Source organism: Pygocentrus nattereri, chromosome 6 (assembly GCF_015220715.1).
Source record: "Pygocentrus nattereri isolate fPygNat1 chromosome 6, fPygNat1.pri, whole genome shotgun sequence".
Classification (NCBI taxonomy): domain Eukaryota; kingdom Metazoa; phylum Chordata; class Actinopteri; order Characiformes; family Serrasalmidae; genus Pygocentrus; species Pygocentrus nattereri.
The window spans coordinates 24,406,690-24,433,750 of NC_051216.1; the positions used below are offsets into that span (position 1 = coordinate 24,406,690).

The following is a 27,061-nucleotide window of genomic DNA, read 5'->3' on the forward strand; positions in this document are numbered from 1 at the left end:
TGAAGTACAGGAGTGTGTGGTTTGGGACGCGGCGATAGTTGTGCTAGTGAGCTAATGCTAATGCTATAAGCCGCCCTTCTTCATGTTATGAGCTGAGCTGTAACATGTTCTGTTCCGAGATGCAGGTTCTCTGGTATCGTTAACGGAGCTGGAACAGAGAAGTAACTATTATTCACAGTGACCCTGTTCACCCTGTTCCAGATAACGCTTAACCAGTTTGAGGCCAACACAGGAGGTCCAAACAGGTCTCCGTTCTCCGCGAGCGTTTGGCACCACTCGCTAACACTTTATAGAGAAGTTTGCCACAAACTTTCGACACTTTCCCCTCCGCGCCACCAGAGCGCGTCTTCTCTGCTGAGCGGAGTGTCTGCTCTCAGAGGAGATCGAGTCCCTCACACGAGCATGCAGAGATGCTGACTTTCCTCCGTTTCACTAAAGACCAGTGACTGTAGAATTCAGTTCCAGCGAAGTGCAGACAGACAGCGGAATTCACAGAGCACAGACTGCACTGTTTACTTTTAAATTTAGATGGATTTGATTAAAGAAAAACTGATTTAGTTGTGTTAAGCTACATTTTATTGCTGCTTCCTTGTTTATAAATTTTGACAGGACAAATATATGGGAATTTTATTTTTAATCTTTTAACAGGAAAGTTCATTAAAACAGTGAAATCTTGAATGATGTTCATCTTTATTGTTTTCACTGATAGTTAGCGAATGCATAAAACAACCTCAAGCTGGATTTGCAAACTGATAGCTACATAAAAGATATCTGGTAATGTAGTGATTCATAATCCAAATAATCGATTATTTGTTTCAGTAATCGATCAGATATTCAACTATCAAATAAGTCGTTTGTTACAGCACTAATATTACCATGAAATGAATATGTAAATCATACCGTGCAAACATCAGAGACTTGATTTATTACATTTCCAGTCAGAATAGCTTTTAATTTATTCATTTTTCTGAATAAGTTATTTCTGAGAGAAAGATATTTCTGAGATAAGAAATAATCCACAAGGGTATCGGTCCATCTTTCCACTGTGAGAAGACAGCTCAACACTGTGAGTGTGAAAGGATGTGTAGCTGTTGAGAAACCTTTATTGAGAAAAGGAAGTGGACAAAAAAAGCTGCTGGTGTTCTCAGAATATGGACTGACCACCCCAAAGTCCAGACCTCAACATCACTGAATGTGTTTGGGATTACTTGGATCATGAGAAGCAGAAAATGCAACCAACTTGACTGAACTTTGGAAGTGTAGAAAATATCCCTGTAGATGTCTTTGAAAAAAGCAAGTTTCCCATGAAATCTGTAATAAAGGCAAAACATTAAATGTTTTTCTGCTCTTTTCATGATGCTAAAAAAACAGAAAACTTGTACTTAATTAGCTGTTTTGACTTTAAATTAAATAAAAGAAGGGTGGTCTCAGACTGTTGCACCATTCTGTAGTTATGAGAGTATGAAATTGTGATGTGGGACCTTGTACAGGCCATCAGGTTTTAAGAAGTTAAAGTTACACTAGAGCTTCAGGAAGGGTGTGTACTGTGCACAGACACACACACACACACACATACACACACACACAGATCCAAACAGCACAGCACATGCGGAGAGCACAGACCCAGCAGGAGCAAACCACGGCCACCTGTCCCCGCTTTATCGAGCCCAGCTGCCCAGCTCCAGGAACTCTTCTCTTTAAGGGATCAATATTACTCAGGAGGGCTGGAGAACTATTGATCCTCTCAGTTTGAAACATTTTCTACTCTTGTCATTAGGTAAGCTTGAACTAATGTTTTTACGCTCGCTGCTACAGTTCACTAGCCATCATATTTCATGAATTGAAATTTATTTTAAACTTAGCTATGCCTTGACGTAAGCCTTGCTTGCACAATTCTTTGCTTTTCCTTCTTCCTTCCTTGCTTTTTTCTTTCTTTCTATTTTTTTTCTTTTTTAATAAAAATGACTGCATGAAATTAAGCAAGTCTGTTTAATTAACTGAATAGCCCGAGCTGGATGATCATTATTCAGGAGATTTTTTTATTTACCAAGCAGGGTGTTATTATACAATAATTACTATTAATGTTCCAATACTATTAATGAAACAATACACACAATCAATTGATTACAGTGATTACATTCAAAATATTTGTGATCTCCATTAGTGAACTGTGACAGAGCTAGTCCTTCAGTTGGGGCCAGAAAAGTCAAAAACTTCTAACGCTAATGTCTTCTAGTGCCGGGGATGTTAATGCTAAGCTAATGGTGAATTATTTTTTTAGCTATTCCAGGTCAAACATAAACATTTGAAGCTTGTAAAAGACATTCCGTGTTTTGTTTGAAACTTGAAACAGAGATATATGCTACCTTCTAGGAGTTTTACAGTGACTACACTTAGTCAGACCTCTGACATAGAGCGATTGATGTTTTAAATTTTTGCTTCCTGACTGAAACATGATTAGGCCACCACTTGTACTTGCAGTCGGTGCCGTATCTAGGACATATCTAGAATGACATTATTTCTAACAAAATAGCTCTAACCAGTTGGAAATCCAAATGTGTCTGGTTGATATCAGTGTCAATTCCTAATTATGTTGATGGTTCGTCTGACCTGTTAGGCCAGTTAAGTTAGGCTCCTGAAGGCCTAACCAATGAGAGAGTTAACTGGACTGTATCTAACTAGAAAACTAGATAACAACTAGATAAAGTTTCCAACCAAAACATAACAATGAGATAAAAATATTACAACAAAACTTGCAAAGTTTAAATACAACATGCATAATGATGATACCAAGGCACTGGAGAGAGGAAGCAATAAAAGTGGATTAGCGCTAGATTAGTTAGCTGTCACCTTACTCTGCATTTTCTCCTCCTTCACACCTCACTTCACTGCCACGCTGTGTAGCAGTCATACAGAAACACACACAGATGCCATCACACAAGGCAGGAAAAAGTTAAAACAGTAATAGGTTTGGAATTTACATCTTGATATGGCAGGGGACCCCCATAGTGCAGAGGTGATGAATTGGTGTTTCACTCCATTGTGCTGTGGTAAACCTGCTGAGATTTATGGGGTCTATTAAAGCCAGAGATGGTCACTCTTAGGCCACTTCATCTTGTTGATATATAGGAGGAGAGAGAAAAAGATAGGGACAGGCGAAAGTAGAAAAACAGAGAAAGGGGTGTGTACGTGGCTGGCTAAGGCAGGTCCTACAGTGCTGTGGGCAGTGAGGGAGATGATGCTGCATGGCCGTGCTAAGGGCTGATGACTTGTTTTACGGCGACAGCCATCGGGCGTTCCTCTCAGATTTGAGCGTGTGGGCGGCGGCAGCGATGCGGGCTGACAGGGCGCCGGGCGCAGAGAGAGGAGAAAGGCTGCAGGCTCGTCCGTCTTTGCCAGGACACTGCATCTGATTTTAGAGGCCCAGGCCTGTACATGAATTCCATTATTCAACTGTCCCAGCAGTCCCTGGAGCTGCAGGCGAAACCACGCAGGCCCTGCAACCACGGAGAGAAGGAGGGCAATAGAAAGAGAGAGACATAAAAGATTAAGAGAGAAAGAAGGAGAAAGTGGGAGAAAAGAGACAAAGAGAGGGAGAAAAAGGGAAGCGGTAAAGAAAAAGAGAGGTGGATAAAATGGAGATGGATAAAGAGAACAAGAAGAGAGGATAGGCTAATTGATAAACAGAATAAAAGAATGAGGGAGAATAGAGTGAGAGAGCAGGAGAAAGACAGAAAGTGAAAGACAGAAAAGAGGAATTAAGAGATGGTTAAATAAGATGGATAAAGAGAAAAAAAGAGAGGGAAGGAGAAAAAGGAGTGGAGAGGGGGTAGAAAGAGATCAAGAGAGAGACATAAAAGATTGAAAGAGAAAGAAGGAGGAAGCGGGAGAAAAGAGACAAAGAGGGAGAAAAACTAACAGTTAAGAAAAAGAGAGGTGGATAAAAAGAGCAAGAACAGAGAAGAGGCTAATTGATAAACAATAAAAGAATGAGGGAGAGTAGAGTGAGAGCAGGAGAAATTGCAAGACAAAAGAGGAACTAAGAGGGGGTTAATGAAGATGGATAAAGAGAAAAAGAAACAAAAAGAGAAAGAAGGAGAAAAAGGAGTGGAAAGGGAGAATGAGAAGAGAAAGAGCAGTAAAGAGAATGGAAAGAGAAAAGAAACAGATAAAGATTTTATTCAGATAGAGAGCAGGAAAAGAAAGGGAAGAGAAAAGAGTAGAGAGAAAGAAATGGGGAGGAAGAGAAACAGAAAGATAGAGGCAGGACAAGTGAAGAGACAGCAAGATAAGGGAGATTTTATCAAGAGAGAAGGAGAGAGGGAGGCTGATAAAGAGATTTTAGTGAAGGAGAGAGGAAGGAAGAAAGAGAGGAAAGAAATAATGGGAAGAGAAAAAAAGAAGTAGAGAGAGAAAGGAGGAGGAACAGAAATAGAGAAACAGACATGAAAAGTCAAAGGGAGGGAGAGAGAGGTAAAGAGACAAAGACATTTTTGTGATAGAGACCGAAAGGGGGAAAGACAAGGAAAGAGAGAGAACAGGAGAGAGATGGGGGATTGGGGGGTCAGGGGGATCTGCATCTATTCTTTCAGTTTAAAGTATCCAGTCGAAAGCCTGAGGCCGATGTGTTTGTGATAGGGATAGGGTCTGTATTTGGGTTCTCCTTCTATTTCCTTCTTCCTGTCTGTATGTGCTCATACTCTCATACTAGAGTAACCAGCTCGTCTGAGCTCAGTAGTTACTGGCCTGATTGTTCGAATAATTTCCCTCACAGCTCTGCAGTCCTGAATGGCGCTACTTTAAGCTGGAGTTAAGTGCTGGCAATTCCCCAGGGACATTAACATTAAGCATTTAGCCTTCAGGGATCCATTTGGGTTTGCGGTGGAGCTCTGTGTGCAGCCATGATCTCATGTCTAGACCAGCTGTCAGCCACCGGCTCAGCCCAACTCCCATCTCTCTGCCATCAAAACCTTCACCGAGTCAAAGGAAAATATGACACTTTCATTTGAAACGTGCGCTTTTCAGTCTGTTTCTACCATGGCCATGTTAACTGATGCTGGAAAAGGCTATTAGTGAATAAGGATCCACACATAGCACTGCTCTCTCTCTCTCTCTCTCTCTCTTTCTCTCTCCCTGCTTCCGCCTGCATGCTGTCAAGCAGAGTGTTAATTTTTTATTACGTATTTGCTTCGTTATTTCTATGGCAACATTATGTTTTATTCCCACTCTAATTGTGATCTCTAGGCAGAGACACCCTACATTTTGTAAGCAATGTCAAAACAGCATATCACAATCACCCTCTGTGGGCTCTCCCAATTAAGAGAGAGTAGATAAGAGAAGCTTTTCAGAGCTTTGTGAAGTCAAACCTCTTTGCAGAATGAGTCTGATTAGTCTTGCATTTATGACTGCTTGTCTGAAAAGGCCTGACCTCTGTGTGTGTGTGTGTGTGTGTGTGTGTGTGTGTGTGTGTGTGTGTGTGTGTGTGTGTGTTTAATAGAGACTCAGCATAGACAGGTGTGAGTATAGTACCTTAAACCCATATCCAAGTAAAAGTATTGTTAGATCAATAAAATAAATGTTTTTTTATATTCAGTTTCTCTACTAGTCAGCACTTTTTTCATCACACAGTCCTAGTTGACATTTTTTCTCTTGGGTACACACAGACAGCTATAGGCTCACTGGGGTTCAAATGCACAAACTGCTGTTGGGCTGATGGCTCAGTCCATTGCACCACTCAGGAACAACTGAAAGGAATTTTTTGTCCATATATGTTTAATAGACTGTAGAAAATATGTCTTGTTTTAACTTTGACTCATGTCTCATGTGGTGCAATAATAATAATAATAATAATTCATCCCAGTATATGAGGAAACTGAGTTTGAATGCCAGCAATGCCATAGATGTCCATATTCAGAAGCCCAAAAGCAAAAATGACATATGGAACCATGTAATAGATGGAAAGTCAGCTAGTGGGGAAACTGAGTAAAAAAATGTAAACTCGATTTTGTTTATCTAACTAAGATGCAGACCAAGAAACAGTAGCTGGGAGAATTTTGGACTCCACTAAGAAATTTGAGTTGGGTGAACTCAAAGTTGAAAGCTAGAAAAGCCATGTCATCATTTACTGTATAATTTCAAGTTGAGCAGGCTCACTTAAAAGTTGTGAAGTAGCAGCAAAAGGTGTTTTGTGTGGGTTTGCATGCCAGAAACAGACACTATGTTCACATGATCATTTTCTTAGGATGTACCATTTGTGGGCTGATATCAGATTTTTCCCATGTACAAATCTGCTGATTTTGATGCCAGTTCAAAAATGCTTTTGTAATGTAGAAACTGGGGCAACATATACCTGCAGTTGCATTGTAAAGAAATACAAGACTGATTATTGCAGGGTTACAAAAGCAGTAAAATGCAGACATTATAACAAAGCCTCAACTAAACTTTCTGCTCATCTTCCAGAATACAATAAATACATCACTTAATATGTGCTGAAAAAATCTGTCAAATCTAAACAGTCTGTGCTGTGCCGATAATTTTTGCAAGGAATTATCTGCTGAAATGTATATGCTTCCAATATTATTGCATGTCCCTACCATTTTCTAGCCTTTCTTACAGCTAAACCTCCTGTTTTTGTTGTGTTTTTAAGATCGACATATATAAATGAGCTCTGTTCTGCCTTGCTGCCCTGAATTGTGCCTCATTTAAAAAAGCAGTCCAAACTGAAATTCCCTCTGTAGCTTTAACATGAATGGATAGGAACTGTTGTAGGCTGAATAGGAGGTATGAAGTATGTAGATGTGTTGACTTGTGTGACATCACAGAAACAGGGAATTCAGAATGGGTTGTGCTTGCAGCTTAATTTCCATATGTGGACTGTATGGGCTGACGAGAGAAGAGAGAGAAGAGAAGAGTGGATTTCCATGATATGGGCCCTTTAAAATAAACTGATACAAGATAAGTCAGAGGTGTGACTAATCACAAAGCAGTACAGATGCTGTCTGTGGTGTAACACAAAGAATGTAACAAAAACAAATTAGTGTAATAGAAACAAATTAGTAACTAAATATGAATTAATAAATAAATAGATGAATAAAATGAAAAGATGTGAAGGCCATTACCATTTAAACAATAGTTGGGAAAGTACAAATCCATTAGCACTTGGTACATGGAACCAAGCAAATGACACCCCCTCTGAGCATGGATGCAACAAAACCCTGCTCTGTGTAATGTTAGAGAGCATTAATGTTAGAGCTGCTCTAGGTCCCGTCAACTGTAGCTTCTTTATCTGTAAGAGGGAATACTAAGCCAGGAAACTTAATCTTCCTGTCAGACTCAACCTCGTCTGGAATGATAGAGCAGATTACCAGACAGTACCATGCTCCTTTTTTCTGTGTTTTCTCAATTTTGAAAGAAGACTATAGGCTTAAACACAAACATATAGTCATTCATTTGGTAGGGAAGCATCAAGCCGTACAATGAGCAACCAATATGGGAATGTTTTGTGGTGACCAAAATTTTGTGGTTGAGACTCTGAGCTCAAACGAGACAATATTAATTTTGTTAAATGAATGGGCCATATTGAAAAGTTTGTCAGACGTATGACGTACTGCATAAGCTTAAAAATCCTTTATTCGTTTCGTCTCTTTAACAAGAACCACAATAGTTGGCAGAAATATAACTTCACCTCCTTTTTGCATACAAGCAAAACTCACTAAACTGCTGCTGAAACTAGCTTGGACTAGAACGACTCAGTCAGGACTCTCTGGGACTTCCTGCATATGTGGATAAGATTTATAGTCTATTTTGGTTTGGCTGTGATTGATGGGTGTGCAGTTTTGGAGAACTCAGGTCTTTTTTCTGTTGTTTTCTCTTTCTAACCACAATGGAATTATAATTTCATCGCGTATGCAGGCACGCCTCAGTTGCAGAGCATCTATTTTCTCAAAAGCTAGAATTATACAGTTAGACACCGATGAGCTTTAAAAAGTTCTCCATCTATTTTTAATGGCAGTTACACTGAAGTAACTGAAGTAGAGGGATGGGCTAAGGTCCTGAATTTACTGAAACTACTCAAACCATCTGCATCAGAGAGTCTGAAAAGTGGTGCATTTCAAGTTTGGTGCAGAAATATTTTCCTTGCTCATTTTAGCAGCTAGCTGATTCAGCAGATGTCTGATGAGAAGATGGGGGAGTAAGTGTGAGGTTTGCTGACAAGCAAGCACAGGGAAGGGGTTCAGAGATTGTTTAGTGGGGGTGAATTATTCAGAGCTGAGTGGCTTGTCCTTGACCTTCCTCTCTGTTATTACATACTGAATACACTGAGATTTTAAAGAGAATGCCTTTTGAAGCTCAGGCAGAGGTACCAGACTTCCTTACCTCCTCGGGGTGGGGGCGCTGACAGAGCTTTTCAGGTTAATGCTTTATTACACCAATGGTAGAGACAAGGGCATGTCATACTCAAATGTGCTCTCACGCTTGGTCCCCCATCATTTGTTTTCTACTCTGCTGAGTGTACCAGGCAGCCACATGCATTTTAAATGATATTTATCCCCAAATAGCTTTCTATTAAAGGCCAGTACATTAGGCCATACCCTTTGGCCTTGTCTTTGTTCAACCCTTTTCATGCACCTTTTTGTTGGCTATGTTTAGGATCAGAATGTTTGATATATATATATATATATATATATATATTGTGTGTGTGTGTGTGTGTGTGTGTGTGTGTGTGTATATGTATTGAGGCTTAATGCTGCACTGCATAAACTTGCAGTGACAAAGTGCAGGCCTCATCTTCTTAAAGATGTAGTGGTTAGGGTTATGGTTTAGGGCTGTACTGCATCTTGTTATACAGGTTTATCAGCCTTGGTTATACATGTATTCTTCTAAAGGAAAGGACATAAGTAAAACTGATAATTCCTGTCCTGGTTCTTGTGATATGTTGCCAATTATCTTACAAAAACTATATTTTTACAGTGTGCTTTGAACCAATTACCAATTGTGTAATGGTCCAGTTATTACAATCTTTGTAGTTCTTGCGATCTTTGTCCTCTTTTCAAGGAAATGAGAAACTGTTCTAAAGACAGCCAGTAAATCACTGAGGAAAAGAACTACAAACCCCTAGAATTAATGCCAGCGTTCAGCTGTTAGTTATCTGTGATGTAAACTTTTTACCATTGGCCATCCTCAAGAGCTGTGGATTATTGTTAATGGCATACCTTTATAACACTTCCATACAATAAAGACTTTTTAAAAGCCATTTATTATATGAATGTGTCTGAGGGAAAGAACTGAATGACTGTGCAAAAGAAGATGTGACGGTGTTCTGAGGGCCCAGAATGGCCTTATCTGTTTCCTTCCTTTGCCCTGCTGGGTTTTTCCTTTTTAATTGGTTGTATATCAGATGAGAGCTTTCAACTGACTCTTTCAATAAGCTCCTCCATGCAACAGTAGTTCTATTAAGCCCAGAAGACAGTGATTCTTTCTGAAGGCAAGGCTTTGCTGGTGTGTGCGTGTGTGTGTGTGTGTGTGTGTGTGTGTGTGTGTGTGTGTGTGTGTGTGTGTGTGTGTGTGTGTGTGTGTGTGTGTGTGTGTGTGTGTGTGTGCGTGTGTTTTGGCTGTTAGAAGACTTGAATAGACTCAGTGCTTGCTACATTTGAATTGTGAAACCTCATTGTGAGATGCCCTATAATATGCCTGTTTATTGAAAATGCTTGATGCTTGACTTTTATAAAGAGGCAGTTTCAACCATTTCAAGAACCATTTCAACAGCTGTGTGGCTTTTTCTTCTGTTGTTAATTATAAAAAAGCATGCAATAGAGAATGACTGAAGGCTTTCATGCTGTTCAGTTGTAGCTGTATGAGTTCACACATGACTGTTCTAAGAAGTGGGGCCTGTATATCCTAATCTCCAGGGCTGTCTGCCTCAGGAACAAAATCTATCATCTCAGATTGATTAGTTGACCTCTAAGCGAGGCCATTCTTTAGACAGTGTAATTTAGGCCGAGTGTAAAGTGGTTATGGGAATACAGGGAATTTTGCTACATGACTTTTGCCATTGTGAACAGTCTGGGCCTTTGATTGATAATCCAAATTGCTGAAAGAATCACTGAGTGGGAAAATGTATATGACTGCCAGACTGTTGCTTCAATTCTGTGGATTCAGGTTGGCAGGTCAAGTTTGGCAGTTTAATGCATGGATAATGGCAGTAATAAAATATTCCTTTCAGTAAAAATCACAATATGCCCAGGATTTAGTTTATGGGCTTACTTCTCATTTAAAAGGTTTTAGTGTTTCGTTATGACTTTCCCCTTTCCTAACAGCAAGGCTTTGATCCAGGCGTTTTTTATGGCTGGAATAGTATGCCATGCTGTGGGAGCCAGACTGTGGAAAATCCTCACTCTCTTACCTTTATCCATGCCAGTGGCCAAGAGTCCTTCGTGCAAAATAATTGTGGGTAAAAACCATTTTGTTCCGTCATTTCTCTGATCTCACTTGCTGAGGGCATGGACGAGAGAGGCCTGTAGATCAGGCCGGGACATGGAGAAGTGAGAGCCAAAACATCTGGGGCTATCGTCAGACCCTTATATCCGAAATCCAGCAGTCTCTCATGAAAACGCATAGCGGGGGGCAAGACATGCTGTGACTGCACTGGGTCTGCATGTCTTAAACCTCTTTGCTTTACAATTGGGACTAATCATTAGCCAAGAATGAGTCCATATCTGGATATTGTTTGTAGATCAGATTGTAAACATGTGCTTAATGAAGTTGATGACAAATCTCCTTGTACTGTAGAGTACGGGCTTTGAGACAAAATTCTGAGGCTTGACAACTTATGCTTAAACTTGAAGTTAATTAGAAAGGAAGGGAACATATGGTGCTGCCGTAGCTCAGTGACTCTGTCAGTCATGCTGCTTTGTGCAGATACACAAGCCTCTAATAAATGCGGCTCCGAACAGGCTTGAAAGCATTGCGTAAACTCAGTGTCTAAAATCAGCTGTTTCGAGCGCTCAGCTCGTCCACATGTTTGCATCACAGCACTGACATGTTACAAAGGCTGTGAATAGTAGTTGAATTGAGTGGAGCTGGCATTGAGTGGAGATGTGCTTTCTGTTGGATGCCTGATGGCTGATAAATCACCACGCTGGCCTTGGGTGCAACGTGCCTGCAGAAGGCCTGACATGCAGTAACAAATGGTCCGGCGGTATTCCACAGCGACCCTTCCTGCTTGGACATTCTTCCACTGTGCTAGGAGGCTTATGGTACAGTATAGCGCAGTATGCAAATGGAGCAGTGGAGGAGTCACAGGCAGTTCTGTCAGGCTCTGTACCAGGCTCAAAAAGGTAGGAGGGGATCCGGCATGAAACACTTGTCTGTTGCGTCTCTCTAAGATCACTGAACGCTTCGAGGCATTTTGTGACAGTCTTCCAAAGAGTCTTAGACTCCTGTGAATCAGACATTATTTCACTCCCATATCCTGCAGCTTGCTGTTATTCTGTTGTTGCCCCTTTCTGCATGCTTAACTATACACTCTTCAAAATAAAGGGTTCTTTTGAACAATCCCATAGAATAACCACTTTTGACTCAGTAAAGAACCATCCTTTAAAGAACCAAGCTTTATTTTGCTTCTTTAGGGAAGCATGAGTATTTCTCCTATGGTTTTGCTGCACAAAACCCTTTTTGGAACCTTTTAAGAGTGTAGTGCCAGGCTTGGGGGCAGGAGGCCGCTGGCCTTGCTCCAGGAACAGCAGCCTGCATTTAGGTTGGTGATTCTCAGATTCCATCAGCAACAAGCAGTCATGTGGAGAAGGGTCACTCAAACTGCATGCTCTTAGCATTAGAGAGGGGCCTTGACTAGAGGGGGTAAGTTTTGCTCTGCAGCCAGGCACTAGATGCTACTTTCTCTGCCTCTAATGCTTTCTAAAAGTGCCCACCAAGCCTGCCTCTGTAGACCTTTCTGTAGAGAGATTATATCATGGAAAACTTAGCTCACTTTTATTATGTGAATATTGTTAATGTAGTAATCACTCCCTATATGGCCAATATATGGTAACTAAGCTGCAAATTCATTGCATTTGTGATATAACAAATTCAACACATTTACAAATATCCACAGTTTAGCTCCACCCTATTCCAGAAGAAGTGTTTCAGCCCTGACTGGTTTTTCAGTAAGGCACCACGCATAGCAGCCAATCAGAGCCGAGATTTTTTACATATGTCCGTTGGCACAACAGCAAACACAGCCTACTTAATTATAAGGGATAAAAATAAAAGCGAATTAAGGCTGGTTTTGGTACATGACATCACATAGACCTCATAAGTGGACTTCAAGGTAAATGTAGGATAAGGGTCTTTTAACTCCAACCATTTCTACACCTGATCCAGTAGATGATGGTCTACAGAATCCTTTGTCAGTTGATCCAGGAACAAATGCAAAATTTTCGATGTGACTGAAACCTGAAGGCAAGTGTACTGAAAGAAAAACATCCATCCATCCATCCATCCATTTTCTAAGCCTTCTTCTCCGTCAGGGTCGCGGGGTGAAAGAAAAACAATGCTTGGATTTGCTTGATTCAAGTGTGCACATCATTTCCGCATGAATAAAACATAATACATCAACACGACAATAATTGTGTTGATGTAATATATTTTATTCATATGGAGAAGATGCACACATTTGAGTCGAGTAAATCCAGTGAACACATTAGTATTGTACAGTATGGTATTGTACAGTATACTTTCAGTGGCTTTACAAGGTGTCATTCTCCTTCAATCTGTAACAAAGACTGACTGACAAAAATGGGGATTGCTTGCAGCCAAACCTGGCCTATTCCACATCCCACCGTACTGAACTGTAATGAGCCTCTAAAGCTGAAGAGAGTCAGCAGCAAAGGCATGGCGGGTGACTACAGAGGATGATGTGGAGAAGCATTGGAAAAGGGTGTGCACTTACCAATGATGCTGCCATGGAGCATCTGTGCGTGGGACAGCAGGTTCCCTCTTCCCTCTCCTGCAGCATGGCACCAGTGTCCCAGTGGGAATGGGGCTTGGTGCTGCTGTGTAAACAGAGCCAGGCTGGGTGCTGGAGCTAAGCCAGAGTAAAGAAGGGTTTATGTTGCGTCTGACGTGTACATATACCCTCTAACTGCGTGTCGAGGAGAGACATTCTCTGTCAACGCACTGGCTCATCCGAGTGTTAAGTCAGCACAGCTGTGAGAGCCATTAGTATGTCTGAGGAGGGTTCCACCCAAACATGATATTAGTCCAACTCTCTTTTTTGTGGGGATTATATCATGGTCTTTTGAAAGTTTCCTCCTTTAAGCACATTATAAAAGTTATAAAAGGTGATATTTTGCTCATGTGGTTTTCCTTCACTGTTGAAACTCTGCGATAACATTTAGAGGTTTCTAAAACCAATGAAGTGCAGATGGATACAGTAAATATGCAAGTGTTAACCATTTAAACAGCACCTCAAATCCTCATACTATGGCACACCAGTGTTATACAGTTGTTGCTGAAATCTTTAGTTTTAAGTCTTAAGATTCATAAGTAGGGGTGCATGATATATTAGTGGCCAACATATTGTTCATCAATAATGAGAAAATAATGAGATCCTATATTGGAATAAGTCACAATCTTGAAATTGATAAATTGTCATGTGCATATTTATGATTACCAATTTAATGAAATTAAAATGAAAGCCTTAAGTAGCTGAAATAAGCAAATAGTACTCACACTGCTCTCTAAAAGTTATAGCAACTATTCAAAAATTCTGACTTTTGTTGTTTTCATAAGACCAACATCATCTCTCAATAAATGTGTTTTTTGCTTTCCTGTTTTGTTATTTTATTTGCATCAATCCAGATGAATATGCACCCACATGCTCACATTCTGTTTGTTTTGGCCTGAAAATATGATTGCAAAGTTTAGGTGACTGTTTAATGATTGTAAGAGGGATTACAGTCAATAATCACAGCCAGTAATCTTTAGAGCTCCATTTTTAGCCTGTATATGCACTGAGCACAGTTAGTTGCTAGTGTTGAGCATCCAAATGGATAGCATAACGAATAACACAATAGCTTAGCAAGAAGGAAGACTGTTCAAGACAGCAGGGCTGGGAATCGATCCCAAAGATAAATTGATTCCTTGATTTCAGGCATGTGGGAATTGAAAGTCTCCAAAGCTTTGGATGCAATTCCATGCGGTGACGTTCATGTTTGTCTGAACTTACATGCACATATAGTCTGCCATCATTGTCTAGACAGTCTGTCTGAAAAATATGTCCTTCCACAACTCATATGTTGATTCTCCAGCTGTATTTTACTTTACATAAAGTGGAATACAAATTAAAATCTGAAATTCGTCATGAAGAATTGGCTTACCAAATAACATTGGTAGTGCCAAGGCATCCACTCTAATCAGGTACAGTCCCATTAGTCAGTTAATTTAGCTAGCTTTAGCTCCCCAAATTTCCATGTTAAGTCAAATATAATTAATTTTGTCTTTGCCAGGTGTCCCTCTCAGTTTCATGGTTTTTGGAATCCTGACTAATTTAAATATATTGAATCTATTTTCTAAAATGCATCTCATATGAGTATTGAATGGTGTGAAATACTAATTTATATGTGAAAGAATATTAAATAAGTAGTATTGGCCAACAAAGTGTTAATTATTAGTATTGGCCCAGAAATGTTTGAAGTATATCTATTAATAATTTAATCATAAGCTTGCACTTTAAAGGGTTAACACAAACATTTGTCTTCTGATTGCATGTATGTGTGGCAGATGATTAGAGGAGCACAATGGCATCAGTCTGTTTTTTTCAGGGCATAATAGCATCCTGCTCTATTTCTCTTGTGCCTCTCTGCGGACCCTGATCTCTAAATATTCATGGCTCAGGTTTACAGGCAGTGTGTGAAATGCAGTACGATGCTAATTGGGCCTGCCTGCCACTGTGTGTATGTGTGTGTGTGTGTGTGTGTGTGTGTGTGTGTGTGTGTGTGTGTGTGTGTGTGTGTGTGTGTTTGAGTGTGAGAGAGACAGCGGGAGAGAGAGAGCAAGAGAGAGGGGAGGTGTTTAAAATGCAGAGCAGTCACGGCTGGAGGAATGCTCCAACTTGCTCTCGCCATCTGGTCACTTTCACTGTGACTCAGAGCTATCACCCCCTCATACGCCCCAGGCTGCTGCAGCTAGCGCACACACAAACACATGCATACAAACACACACATATGCATATGCAGCGTATGGTCAGTACTGCCCTTGTGCACTTTTAATGCATTCACCCCGTAAATTTGTGAGATGTGGTGCAACAGCAGCAGTGAATAGCAGTGGGTAGTGGTGCAGGGGCTGTGAAGAAACCCACACATGATGAAGGAGTTGGTAATTTATGATGGTTCAGAGCTGGCTTGGTATAGGTGTTTAATAGATGGGTGTGAATCTTTTTCTGACTCAACTCTATTAATAACTAGGGCAAGAGAAAGAGACTCAGTGTGTGAGTGTGAGTGTGTGTCTGTGTGTGTGTGTTCTGACTGGTAGCTAGCATGACCATTCCTGGATGTCCGTCACAGCCAAACTGCAGCTGTAATGAGTGGAAACTGTTTCTGGAACCGTGTCTAAAAAGATCTGCATAACTCACTCATTGAGGTATAAACAAAATCATTCAGAGTTGTTTAATGTGAAATGCTCCAGTTTAGAGGAATTTACCAACTCGATTTCTGTACATTGGTGATGATAGGAACTAGGACTCGCAATGTCTGCAATACTAATATAGTCATTTTATTTACTGTTCAGAAAAAACAGTGAACCTACACACATCTTTTGAGTTTTATTTGTAAAACAGGTTTTTGTTGGGGGGCTATTTTGCCTTACAGCACCCTGTACATAACTCTCTGCCATGAATAAGAATACCTTTTAGGCCAATAAATATATATCATAACTGTTGTACGACATCAGACATTAGGCAGCACAGTCATAATTATTTCATGCAATAACTTTCTATAAAGGAGTTTTTAGAGGTATTCTAAAGAGATATATAACTCTTCAGATGTATAATTATTTTATTTTAATTTTAATTAATTATAATTAAATATAAATAAAAAATAATAATAAAAAATAAAAATAATTTTATTATTATTAATATGTTGCATATTTTTGTATTGTACATAGATTTAAGTCAGCACATTTGTACAGTTCCTTATCGAGACTGTCTCCCTTGAAAGGCCACAGGTTGGCTTCCCTTGTGTGCACACAGCCCGGGCCTGAGAAGCAGTGACATGTGGTAGTGTTTACCTTCAGCCAAGGCCCTCTCTCTTCACCAAGTAGGCGTCAACGGACAGGCGCAACAGATGGAGGGATCGGATAGATGACAAGACCCGTGGAGAGATGGGCGAGTTCCTTAGGAAAGGAGAGAACATGTCGTGGTTTCCACGAAAGAAAAATAGAGCATAATAATGATGGCTGCCAGTGAGGCCTCACAGCTAAAAGGTGTGGGCTTCACTGAGTTTATCATATGTGTTTATGCCGCTGTAGACCACACACAGACAAGGCATCATCGGCTGTCTGGAGCTGTGCTGATGAGGGATGTGAGTCTTTCGCCCACAGAGAGAGCTGGAGGGTGAGTAAGTGATGGAGACTGTGAGACAGACAGGATGCCCGCAGGAGGAGAGAAGGGAACGAATACCGAAGGATGAAGCCTGAGAGAAGGAGAGGGGGAGTAGAGGAGAGGAAGTGAGGAGTTGCCTTCTGTTGCATGCTGCTTTGTGTTGGGCGTCCACCGACACAAATGCTCACATTTGTCTTCATTAACAGCTGAGAGAAGTTTTGTTCTGACAGTGGCAGCCTGGCCGTCTGCAGGCTCTCTTATTACGCTACCACAGTTCTCCAGGCCAGGATAGACACACTAATTAGCTTTGCATACTGGAACGGTCAGACTAATGGGCTCTTTGCTTATGTGGAAGCTTTTATGACAAAGCCACACATTGCCCAGTGTCCAGAGCGTCACAAGTGTTTAGCAGGCTGATTGGTGAGATTAGCACTGGGAGAGGTGGCGAGACAGTGTCCGCATCAACAGTCAGAAACTGAAAATCAGCTGTGATCAACTGCTCATCAACACAGTGAATAAAGAGAGAGACAGAGCAATACACACACACACACACACATACACATTCTCTGTTCATAATTTATGTTTGTGGCTTTGGGGTGGGGATGTATGAGACTAGAGGTTTAATCAAGCCTGTAATTTTGAACCAAAGCTGAATATAGCCCAGCAAAATTCTGTCCCAACCCAGCTGTAGGCCACTGAATCTCTCTCCAAACCAAGTTGCGTCCTGACAAACTTCTGTCCAAAACTGGCTCTGGCCGAATTAAATTCTTTCCAAATTCACTTTTAGCCTGAAGAAATTCTGTCTGAATCCAACTGGAGCCAGATAAAATTCTGTCCAAATCTGGCTTTGGCTTGACAAAACTCTGTCCCCACCTAACTATAGCCAAAGAAAATTCTATCCAAACTTAGCTTTACCCCTAGAAAGTCTGTCCAGACTAAGCTCTGTCAAATTTCTGCCCAACCCCATGCGTAGCCCACCAAAATTCTGTGCAAACTTAGCTATGGCACAATAAAATTATGCCCGAACCCAACTGGAACACAACAAAATTCTATCCAAATATGGTGTACAATGATTTCCAGTTACTTGATGAATACCTTTTTGGCTGCACTAACCTGTACTGTCCTGAATCAGTTTGCTCCATGTCTGCCCTTCACACACATTTTTTTTTGCATATCAGAAAAAAAGGAAATTCATTCCTCAGCACACTTCAACACTGCTCCATTTATTCTGTCAACTGCAGCTCGTTTTTCTTCACCTTCCAAGACTTCACCTTCCAAGACTGAAATGGAGAGAGCGAGCCATACCTAATGAGAGGGTCTCTAGAGGAACAGGGTTTGTTTTTTGACCTCTGTGGCTGGACTAAGTGCTCATTTGCATGCGGGGGAAATGGGAATTTTCCACATGTCTGGGAGAATCAGCGTCTGCATATGGTTTATGACATTTCCCCACTCAACTCTGTGGAAGCATATTTCATCATTCTCACCTCTCATTGAAGCATTGGTGTCTGCTAACTGTTGTGGGCAGGCAGGGCTCTGGGGGCACACGCTGTGAAAGTAGGCACTGGAACGACCTACCCCTGAGCTCCACACAGGCTCTGCTGTCACTCAGCATAATGTTAAAGCTGCCAACATGTCTACGCACAACCGTGGACTCATTTCCTCTTGTGGTAGCCCTATAAAGATCTGCCATCCATGGTTATTATGTAGTTGTAATGAGCACAGTTCTATAAAACTAACAAAAAGGCAGTGACATGTTTTGCCATACCACAGTAAATTACACGAACAAATTCAGTTACGTTGTGTGCAAGATGCTGCAACTTCTGTTATTATTTATTTTTATTATTATTATTAATTCTGCTAACATTAACTGTATACACTTCCTGACCACTTTATTATGTTCAGTTGCTTATTAACACAAATAGCTAATCAGCCAATCACATGGCCACAACTCAATGCATTTAGGCATGTGGAGGTGGTCAAGACAACTTGCTGAAGTGCAAACCGAGCATCAAATTGGGGAATATAGGTGCCAGAGGTGCTGATCTGAGTATTTCAGAAACTGCTGATCTACTGGGATTTTCACATGCAACCAACTCTAGGGTTTACAGAGAACAGTCCAAAAAAGAGAAAATATCCAGTGAGCGGCAGTTGTGTGGACGAAAATGCCTTTGTTGATGTGAGAGATTAGAGGAGAATGAGCAGACTGGTTTGAGATGATAGAAAGGCAAGAGTAACTCAAATAACCAACCAAAATCTCTGAGGAATGTTTCCAACACCTTGTGGAAAGTATGCCACGAGGAATTAAGGCAGTTCTGAAGGCAAAAGGGGGTCCAACCTGTAAGTGTACCCTCTGGGTGTTTCATTTCTACATTCTCTTGCATTTGGTCTTCTTTCACCCTATACATTGGCCAACTGGAATGAAAACAGCATCTGGTTACATCTGGACACACATGCTGAGCCACTACTGGTTTATTCTCATGGGTACCTCATGTGTCTTAAACACCACTTTATAAAAAAGCTAACATGCTGAAGGCCCTCATTCCTATTTCAAAAGCCACTCAGCCCCAACAGCACCAAATAGCTTAGAAATGACAGTCAGAAAGCCACCTCACTTGATCCTGAATAATACTGTAGCCACTCCACTAGGAATAACGTTATTGTAATACAAGGGATTGCTGAGATTATTCAACTCACTAATGGGATTAGGATGATGTATAGGTATGCATGCTTCACATCAGAGAGACAGGGTTGGGTAAAGAGGCTTTAGAAACAGGCTCAAAGAGGTATGTGTATGTCACTCATTCCTCTGGTAAATGTCCGCCCCTCTTTTCAGGCACTTGCATCATTACCTGTCAATAGTACATCTGCTTTGTTATGTAGGGCTGATTCAGCCACAGTGGATGCGTCCACTGGTACATGTTCTGCGTGCTCCATGCTGTCATGCTTATAGATGCTGGCATTATGCATTGTCTCCAGTTGGCTGGCTCCGTAAGGGCTTGGTGAATATTGAGCACACTTCACAGCTCCTCTATTCCCTGCAGCCATCCTCACTCTTACATCTTTGTTCAGAGGAAGCAGCAGGAGAGCTGCCTTCTCTTTGTTCTACTAGAGCACTATTTTCAGCATTAATTCTAGCAGCAGATACGCTGTGATGCATTCTCAAGGAGGAAAGACATGGATACTGATTTTTAGTATCGGTGAGAGGCTCTAAGCCGAGCATAGTTGATATACGGATGTTAATTCACAGCTGTAAAGTAGAAGTAAAAAGGCTGAGCACTGTTGCTTTCACTCATATTTACAACCTCATCGAAGCACACCCAGGCTAACAAGACCTTCTCTGGGCTTTTGTTGCAGGACAGTGCTGGTGCTTTCATAATGACTTGTGGGAGCTGGGCTTAAATGAATCTTGGCATAGTGTTTCTCATTCTCCACCATATGAGATTTCTCTCCATGAGGAGACATGAGTTTAATGGTGCCTTTCTAAAGGCATTATTAGGTGCAATTTGCTCTAAGCAGTGACTGATATCGTGGTCGTGACCCCTTTTTCAATGAAGGGTAGTGCTCCTCTTAGCCTGCCATTCGTTTCATAGCTGTATTCAATCAATATAGGCCAGACTACCCTAAAATAGGAGACAAATGTTCGGTAAATGGTGCAGTGGCAGGGCAAAGCAAGCACAGGTGTGAACCTGGATGATGTGAAGCTGAAATCCTGAAAGATTTCAAATAAAAACCACAGTACTTTGCAAAAGATGGGTGATGTGGTGAAAAAGACCTGGCAGACCACCAAAACTGTCACCATCAGCTAAACAGTAATTAAAACTTCAGTAATTAAAAAATCTTTGAGAGAGAGGAGAAAATCAAGCTCTACTCATGCTTCAGATCTGAAAAAATACACAGGTGTTTCTGTCCATCCTTCTACAATGAGAAGATAACTTAAAGCTATGGGTCTAAAAGGATGTGCAGCTTTCAAGAAGAAAATTTGCAGATTAAAAAGGAGCTGCTAGTATTCCCAGAACAATAGTCTGTTCATCCTAGAGTCCAGACCTCAAAATCATTGAATGTTTTTTGGGAAAATGCAGCCAACTTCTAAAACTAAACATTGGAGGTGTGGAAAAAAAATCTCTGCAGATTTCTTTGAATAACTAAAAAAACAAGCCTCCGAAAAGGAATTGAAGCTGTTATAAAGGTAAAGTGACACAAAATACTGAAAAAATGCTGACTAAATTAATACGTTGTACTAGAAATTAAACAAATGAAGGGTGGTTTCTGACTTGCACAGTACCATATATTCCTCTTATTTTGAACTCGCACAGTCCTTATTCTCAGGAGAATCACTGGCCTGTTCACCATAGTGTCACTGCTAGGTGAAGGATTCCACGCTGAGCTGCTCTACATACACATCAGATAGCTCACCAAAACTGCTGTTATATGTAGGTGCTGCTATGAGCAGCTGATTTGAGCTGCCCTGACATCTTTGATGCATTATAGATGTGTTATTATGGGTTATACATTCATTCATGATCCTTCATAAGGTTCTGGCTGGCCAAAAGTGTTAGCAGATAGCATGACATGTACCTGTGATGATGAAATATTGAGCTTTTTAAATTGCTGTGTCCACAGTGTGTGGAAAGCTAGCTCAGTGGAGCAGTAACAATGGCTGCTGAAGAATTATTTTGTGTTGCTGTCTGTCTGCACAGATGTGGAGGTACTGGCATCAGCTTCTGGTTCGACCACAGTTTAAGAAAGTGATATGGTTGCAATCAGATGGTAAAAACTGGAAAATGCAGTCATTTCTCCACTGTGCCAAGCTTAAAAAGATTATCTCTTAGAAACCCAGTATACGGAACTCTAAGAAGAACTACACTGGTGCCAGAAAAGTTCTATGCCTGTGAAATATGTGAAATATGTTGCTTTGGGAGATGCTGATCCAGTTGCTATAATGAAATTATTTGTCAAAGTAATTAGAGAAGCAATTACTCCTGATCATCAAAGCATAATTGAGATTGAGTAGGTGAATTTAAGGGAACTCTCTGTGTCTGTACAGATTATCTATATTATCTTCATATCCCCAAGTTCCTTACACAGAGGAACGGATCACAGTTCTGGCACAAGTCTGTGAACTTTGTCCAAACACCAACAATTATATTGATTTTTTTTCTCCAAGAAAGAGGATTCTTCATCTGGCAAAAGAGACAGAAAGCCAATAAAACCGATTTACACTGTTGGATTTGATTTATCCATTTTTTTTTCTCTTCTATTATGAATATCCTCAGTAGCATTTGGGATTAATCTGAGCTCTCACATGTGTGCACCATATTTTTCATTTGTGTCCCTCTCTTTCTCCACGTCTCCCTCATGGGGTGGGCTTCAGATTCAGGCCCACTTGATTTCAGAGCAGGATGCCACTTGAATGATTCAGACATGTCAAGTGTGCTCATGAATAATGAAGGCAACACGAATTGTGGAGTAAATATTTCATGGTGCGTGAAAGTGAGCAAAGATGCTTGGAGGGGATTGCTGTCCCTGGTCAGTTGGGAGTGTGTCTGGATGGGAAGAATACGGAGAAAGGTGAAGGGAAGTGTGCTTGACATGGTGATGGGAAATTGTCTCTTCCTATGAGCTGCTATGATAGAGGAAAAAAGGAGATGGTGCCCCATAAGAGCCATTATTGTAATAAACCCTTACGGCCTGTGTGTGCTCCACATTCTCATGCCTACATAACTTCTGCATTAGTTTTACAATGAGCAATGAGAGTTAAAATAAGAGTATAACTATAAGAGTTAATCTAGACTTCAAGAGGGTTTATTACCACAGCAAGATTGTGATGAACAATTTGCATTCATGTCATCTTTGAATGTTCTACACTTTTAATAATAAAAGATTCTAAGGAATTCTTGCTATAGAACATTTATATAAAATAGAAAATAGGATGTAGGAATGACCTTCACAGCTCATTCTGTTGTAGGCACTACACCATGTTTGTTCAAACCTTAAAGGAAAAAAGAAAGAAAGAAAAGAAAGCAGGGTAGAATGAAAACCAAGCAGTTAATAAGATGGGAGACTAAGTCTATTACATCAGCAGGCATCACTGTGGTTTACCATTATTCGTGGGTAAAAAGGTCAGTGGATATAAGGATTTGAAAGTCACAGTATTAAATGCTGTTGCATGTTGAACCAGAGTTTACTGGCCTACCATACCAAAAATGTAGCATTGGTTAAGCGTTCTTGAAGTTAATTTGAGGTTTCTTAATGCTAACCATTTGCTGTGTAAACACTAGTGCAAGTCAGTTTGAATATGTTAACCGTAACATAATAAACACCTATGTTTGACAGATTATCAGCTCTAGCGTATTTCATTTTTATTTCATAAGCAACAACTTAGTGAAGAAATTGATAGCATAAAGTAAAACATTCTAAAATGTAGCTTGATGTTGTACTATCTGAGCTAATGCTCAGGCAAAAAAGTGACTAACATTAGTAGCTAAATTTACTGCTAGGTTGAGAAACGGAATACTTTGCTGGCTGTACAGAAAAAAACAATTTAGTACAAAAGTGATTACAAATCTTTATTTTAACTTATTTGTATTAAACAATGCAAAACAGAACAGTTTTTCAAGGCTGCTTTGTCATCAGAAAAGAGTCAGCACATAGTTTGTTGAAATTACTGCTGATGTGAATGATAGTACACTGGCAAGCGACATGTTGATGTAAACAGTGTAATGTAACAAACAAATATTTATTGGTTTGAATTTAAATGCTAAAACTCACTGAAAGTATGTACATTTTACATCTTGCATTCGGTTTACACCCTCATAAACAGATAAACAACTAAAGATACATACTGTGTATTTTACAATATATTTTACTGGCCTTTTTAAACAACATGTAGCTGGTTTCATCTGCCAGCATTTCTTTTGAACTTTCTTCAGGTCAGATGCATGCACAAAAGATTATGAGCAACAGAAGACCATGAAAAATACTCCTATAGCATCCTCAGATATTGCCTAATGTAGGCTTTAGGCACATAATTGGAACAGAATTCAGTGATATAATGGTGTAGAAAGCTAGTGTTGCCACCTCAGCTGTGATAAAATTCCCAAACACTCAGTGAGTGGCTATATTTTTGTAATAATTTCAATGGACAGTTACCTTTGCTCACAATTCAGTCTGTAAATGTCAATTCAGCTACAGAACTCAATCTTTCTGTTATGATACTGAAGTGCTGCCCAGTGCCTAAATATTTCGCAAACAGTGCACTTTTCAGAAACAGCTGTCCCTGCATTAAGAAAAGTCTAAGTATACATATGGTTTGACTGGATAGAATCAGTTTAAACTTAATAAGAGCATATTAAACTTCATAGTAGACTGGGAAAATGTCTTCCTGGACATTTTTTTGTGAAATAAATTTTTTCCTGGACAGACAATCAAAATCCTAAACATGCATCAACTCTAAGCAGTCCACCAACACCACAGCCTGGAATTTTAGAACACAGTTTATACATCCCCCTCCTTTATAATGTTTTTGGTTATAGTGACTACACCTGGCAGTCGTGGAAGGGTATGTGGGCTTTTCTGCCTTGTGTCCAGTATACTTCCCTCGACCCAGCCACTAACCCAGTTACAAGTAACTACCCAGCACTGAGGAACTGACCCCACAAAATGATCCAGTAGGCTCTACATAGGATTTGGGATGAAAAAATGTTTTTGGATCACTGAGCTCATTAGTAGAGCAGTGCTGCCTCTGTACATGTTACATTTTTTAATGCATGCCTTCAGTTTTTAATTGCCAGAAGTCTGGATATTTGGATGGGAACCTCCAACTTGCTTCAGCAGAAGTGTTTTTGGTATCATAAATAAACATTTCCTCATTAAGCCTGTGCCCTTAATATGAAAGCAGTGATATGATTGCCTCAATTAAAAGGAAATTGTGTTTCGCTCCTAAGTTGATTTCCGTGTGTCAGATTTGAATAATGATCATTACTGCAGTGTGCTCAAAAGTGGCAGAGAGGAACATGTTTGGCATACTGATGACAGCCGTGCTCTCAGCTTAGCTGCTGCTGCTGTAGGGAAAGAGCACAGTCGCTCTCTCCACGATTGGGATCCATCACCCGTGCCCATAATAAGCAGCGTAATGGCCCTCTTGCTCAGACATTGATTTCCTGGATGATATAATGCATGTGGACGAAGGCGAGGCGCAGTGAGAGCATTGGAGAGAGGAGGAAGTGAGCTGGAGAGGCAGGCGAGCTGCTAGTCAGGAGAGGAATGGGGGATGGGGTGGGTCATCTCACACAAACACATGCACTGGACTGTGCCACTAGACATCTGATGGGTTGCAGGACGACATATGTCAAATTGATGGTCCACTGACAGGTTAGCTGAAAGTCATTCAGCGAGGGCACTCTGACAGGAGCTTTCAGATTAGCTCTGAAGAGCTACATATACTTCAGGGCTATCCTTGAGTGAACTATGTAGCCTGAATCACAGGAAAATCTGCTAAATAGTTGCAATAATGAGGTCTAGAAAGGCACAATGGTCCTTATGTAAGCAGATCTGGGTTATATTTAACCCTCCTAGATTCCCAGTGAGAAAATAACCAGTATCTCCTTTTTTGTCGTTTTTGCATTTTACATAATTTGAAAGCCAAGGTCCAGAATCACATAAAATAAAATCTTGTTTCATTAACAAACATTAAAAGATAAGCAGGTTTTTGGCTTCTCCTGTAAAGTTACCATTTTGAAGATAAAAGCCATTGTCTTACAGTGATGAATTATGTACATTTATGAATCTAAATGAAGGTTTTTATAGAAGTATTTACATAATTTCTTGTGTAAATATACACATGTATTCCTAATTGCAGTTACATTAAACCTATTATAGTAATTATTTGTATAGGAAAATATACATATTAATGTGCATCACTCTGAATTAAAGCATTTGTCCTGCCCTGAATATTTTCATGCACCCCAAAAATTCATGTTTTTGTATTTTTGTATAAACTGATGTTCATTAGAACTGATGTGCTTGCATTTGTGTCTGTTATAGGTTTGTGTGTATGCTGTGATGAGCCCTTGAGTTCTTTTCTCCCCTCTGGCCAGCTGCCCCGGACAAGCAGGGGCTCTGGTGACAGCAGTGGCCACCACAAACAGAGATATAGCAGACCTGCCATGGCCAGTGGTAACTAACCCTCTCTCACAACCATCTCAGTTTATCCTCAATATATCATCTGACTCAGCACAATGCAGAATGAAGCTGGCTTTTGATTATTTATAAGCCTCATATTGAACCCTGACTTTGCATGTCTCTTTAGCAGTGCCTGGTGTTGAGGATGGAATATCAAATTAGGGAGAGGTCTCAAACTGTTAAGCAGACACATGTTATGATATTAAACCTAGTGCTGGGCAGTATTGTTAACATTCCGTGTTTCCAAATATAATCACACCATCACAATATCAGACAATGTTTAATGTTCTATTAATACAATTAATAAGGCCACGTCTTATTAGTACTACTACTCCTGACATAGTATGTTTTGATTGGACTGCTTACACCAAAGGGAATCCTACACAACATTATTCAGCATCACCCAGACAGAGACCAGAGATCCAGACAGTAACTTAATATTTATTAATTTCTTTTTGTATTTTGAACTGCTCTTTCAAAACACTCTGAAGCACTCAGAAGATGACATACATTGCCTATGACTCACCTAAGTTTTCATAGAAAAACCGGGCAGAGAAAATTGATAAACACTGAACACAGTTTGTGAAACTGACACTGAAAATGTTCTTAAATAAAAAGCACATTATAACAACTGATCTATGACAGCCACTTGTTCTTTAGAGGAGAAAGTGTATCCAGAGTTTTTTAGCCAAGCTGATTTTCTCCACACAAGCTCAATGTGAAGTTGTTTACAAAATGGCTTGTTTTGCTTAATGTTCTCGTCAGTATTGACATAAGTGATCAAAGAGTAGTTTGTGAAAGAGTGTTCTCTCTGTTTTTCTCAGCAGCAGACAGCATTGGGGGAACAGAGCAGAGCCACATCAGTGTGCCCGTGGCAGACCCTGGTGCTTGGGCCACAGCCATGAACAACTTGGGCATCATGCCAATGGGCCTAACCGGGCAGCAGCTGGTGTCAGGTAGAGCCATACATCATAGGCCTCTAATCACACTAACCCTTTCACTAGCCCCAGCCTTTTCACAACTGTAACCCCTAGTCTTCTCTCACATAGCTACAGAAATAGGCTGAGGTTTACTTCAGTGAGCAGCTCTAGCACCAGCCACCCAAGCCAAATATGTGACCTTTAGAAGCAATGCTAGACATTGGATTTTATGTTAAACCATGTTTGAGTCTGTTGAGCTTTATTCTTTCGGTGAGGTACCAAGTTGTTTCAGCTCTAAAAGGCTGAGGCCCTGGAGTGCACTGGAGGCACACGCAGTCCAAAAAGGCACTGTCTGGTTCCGCTCAGA

General features: G+C 40.4%; 1 protein-coding gene across 4 annotated transcripts in view; it reads left to right on the forward strand.

The window, feature by feature from the left end:
- Positions 1-27,061, forward strand: part of enox1 (ecto-NOX disulfide-thiol exchanger 1) — a 72,627-nt gene that overhangs the window by 15,618 nt on the left and 29,948 nt on the right. For 2 of the 4 annotated variants that reach the window (XM_037539422.1, XM_017710869.2), the window contains exons 2-3: positions 25,637-25,768; positions 26,599-26,730. In XM_037539422.1, the coding sequence (XP_037395319.1) occupies positions 25,637-25,768; positions 26,599-26,730 (264 nt within the window). Of the gene's footprint in view, positions 1-1,637; positions 1,778-25,636; positions 25,769-26,598; positions 26,731-27,061 lie in introns of those variants that run through there. The other 2 variants (XM_037539423.1, XM_017710868.2) reach the window with 2 other exon arrangements.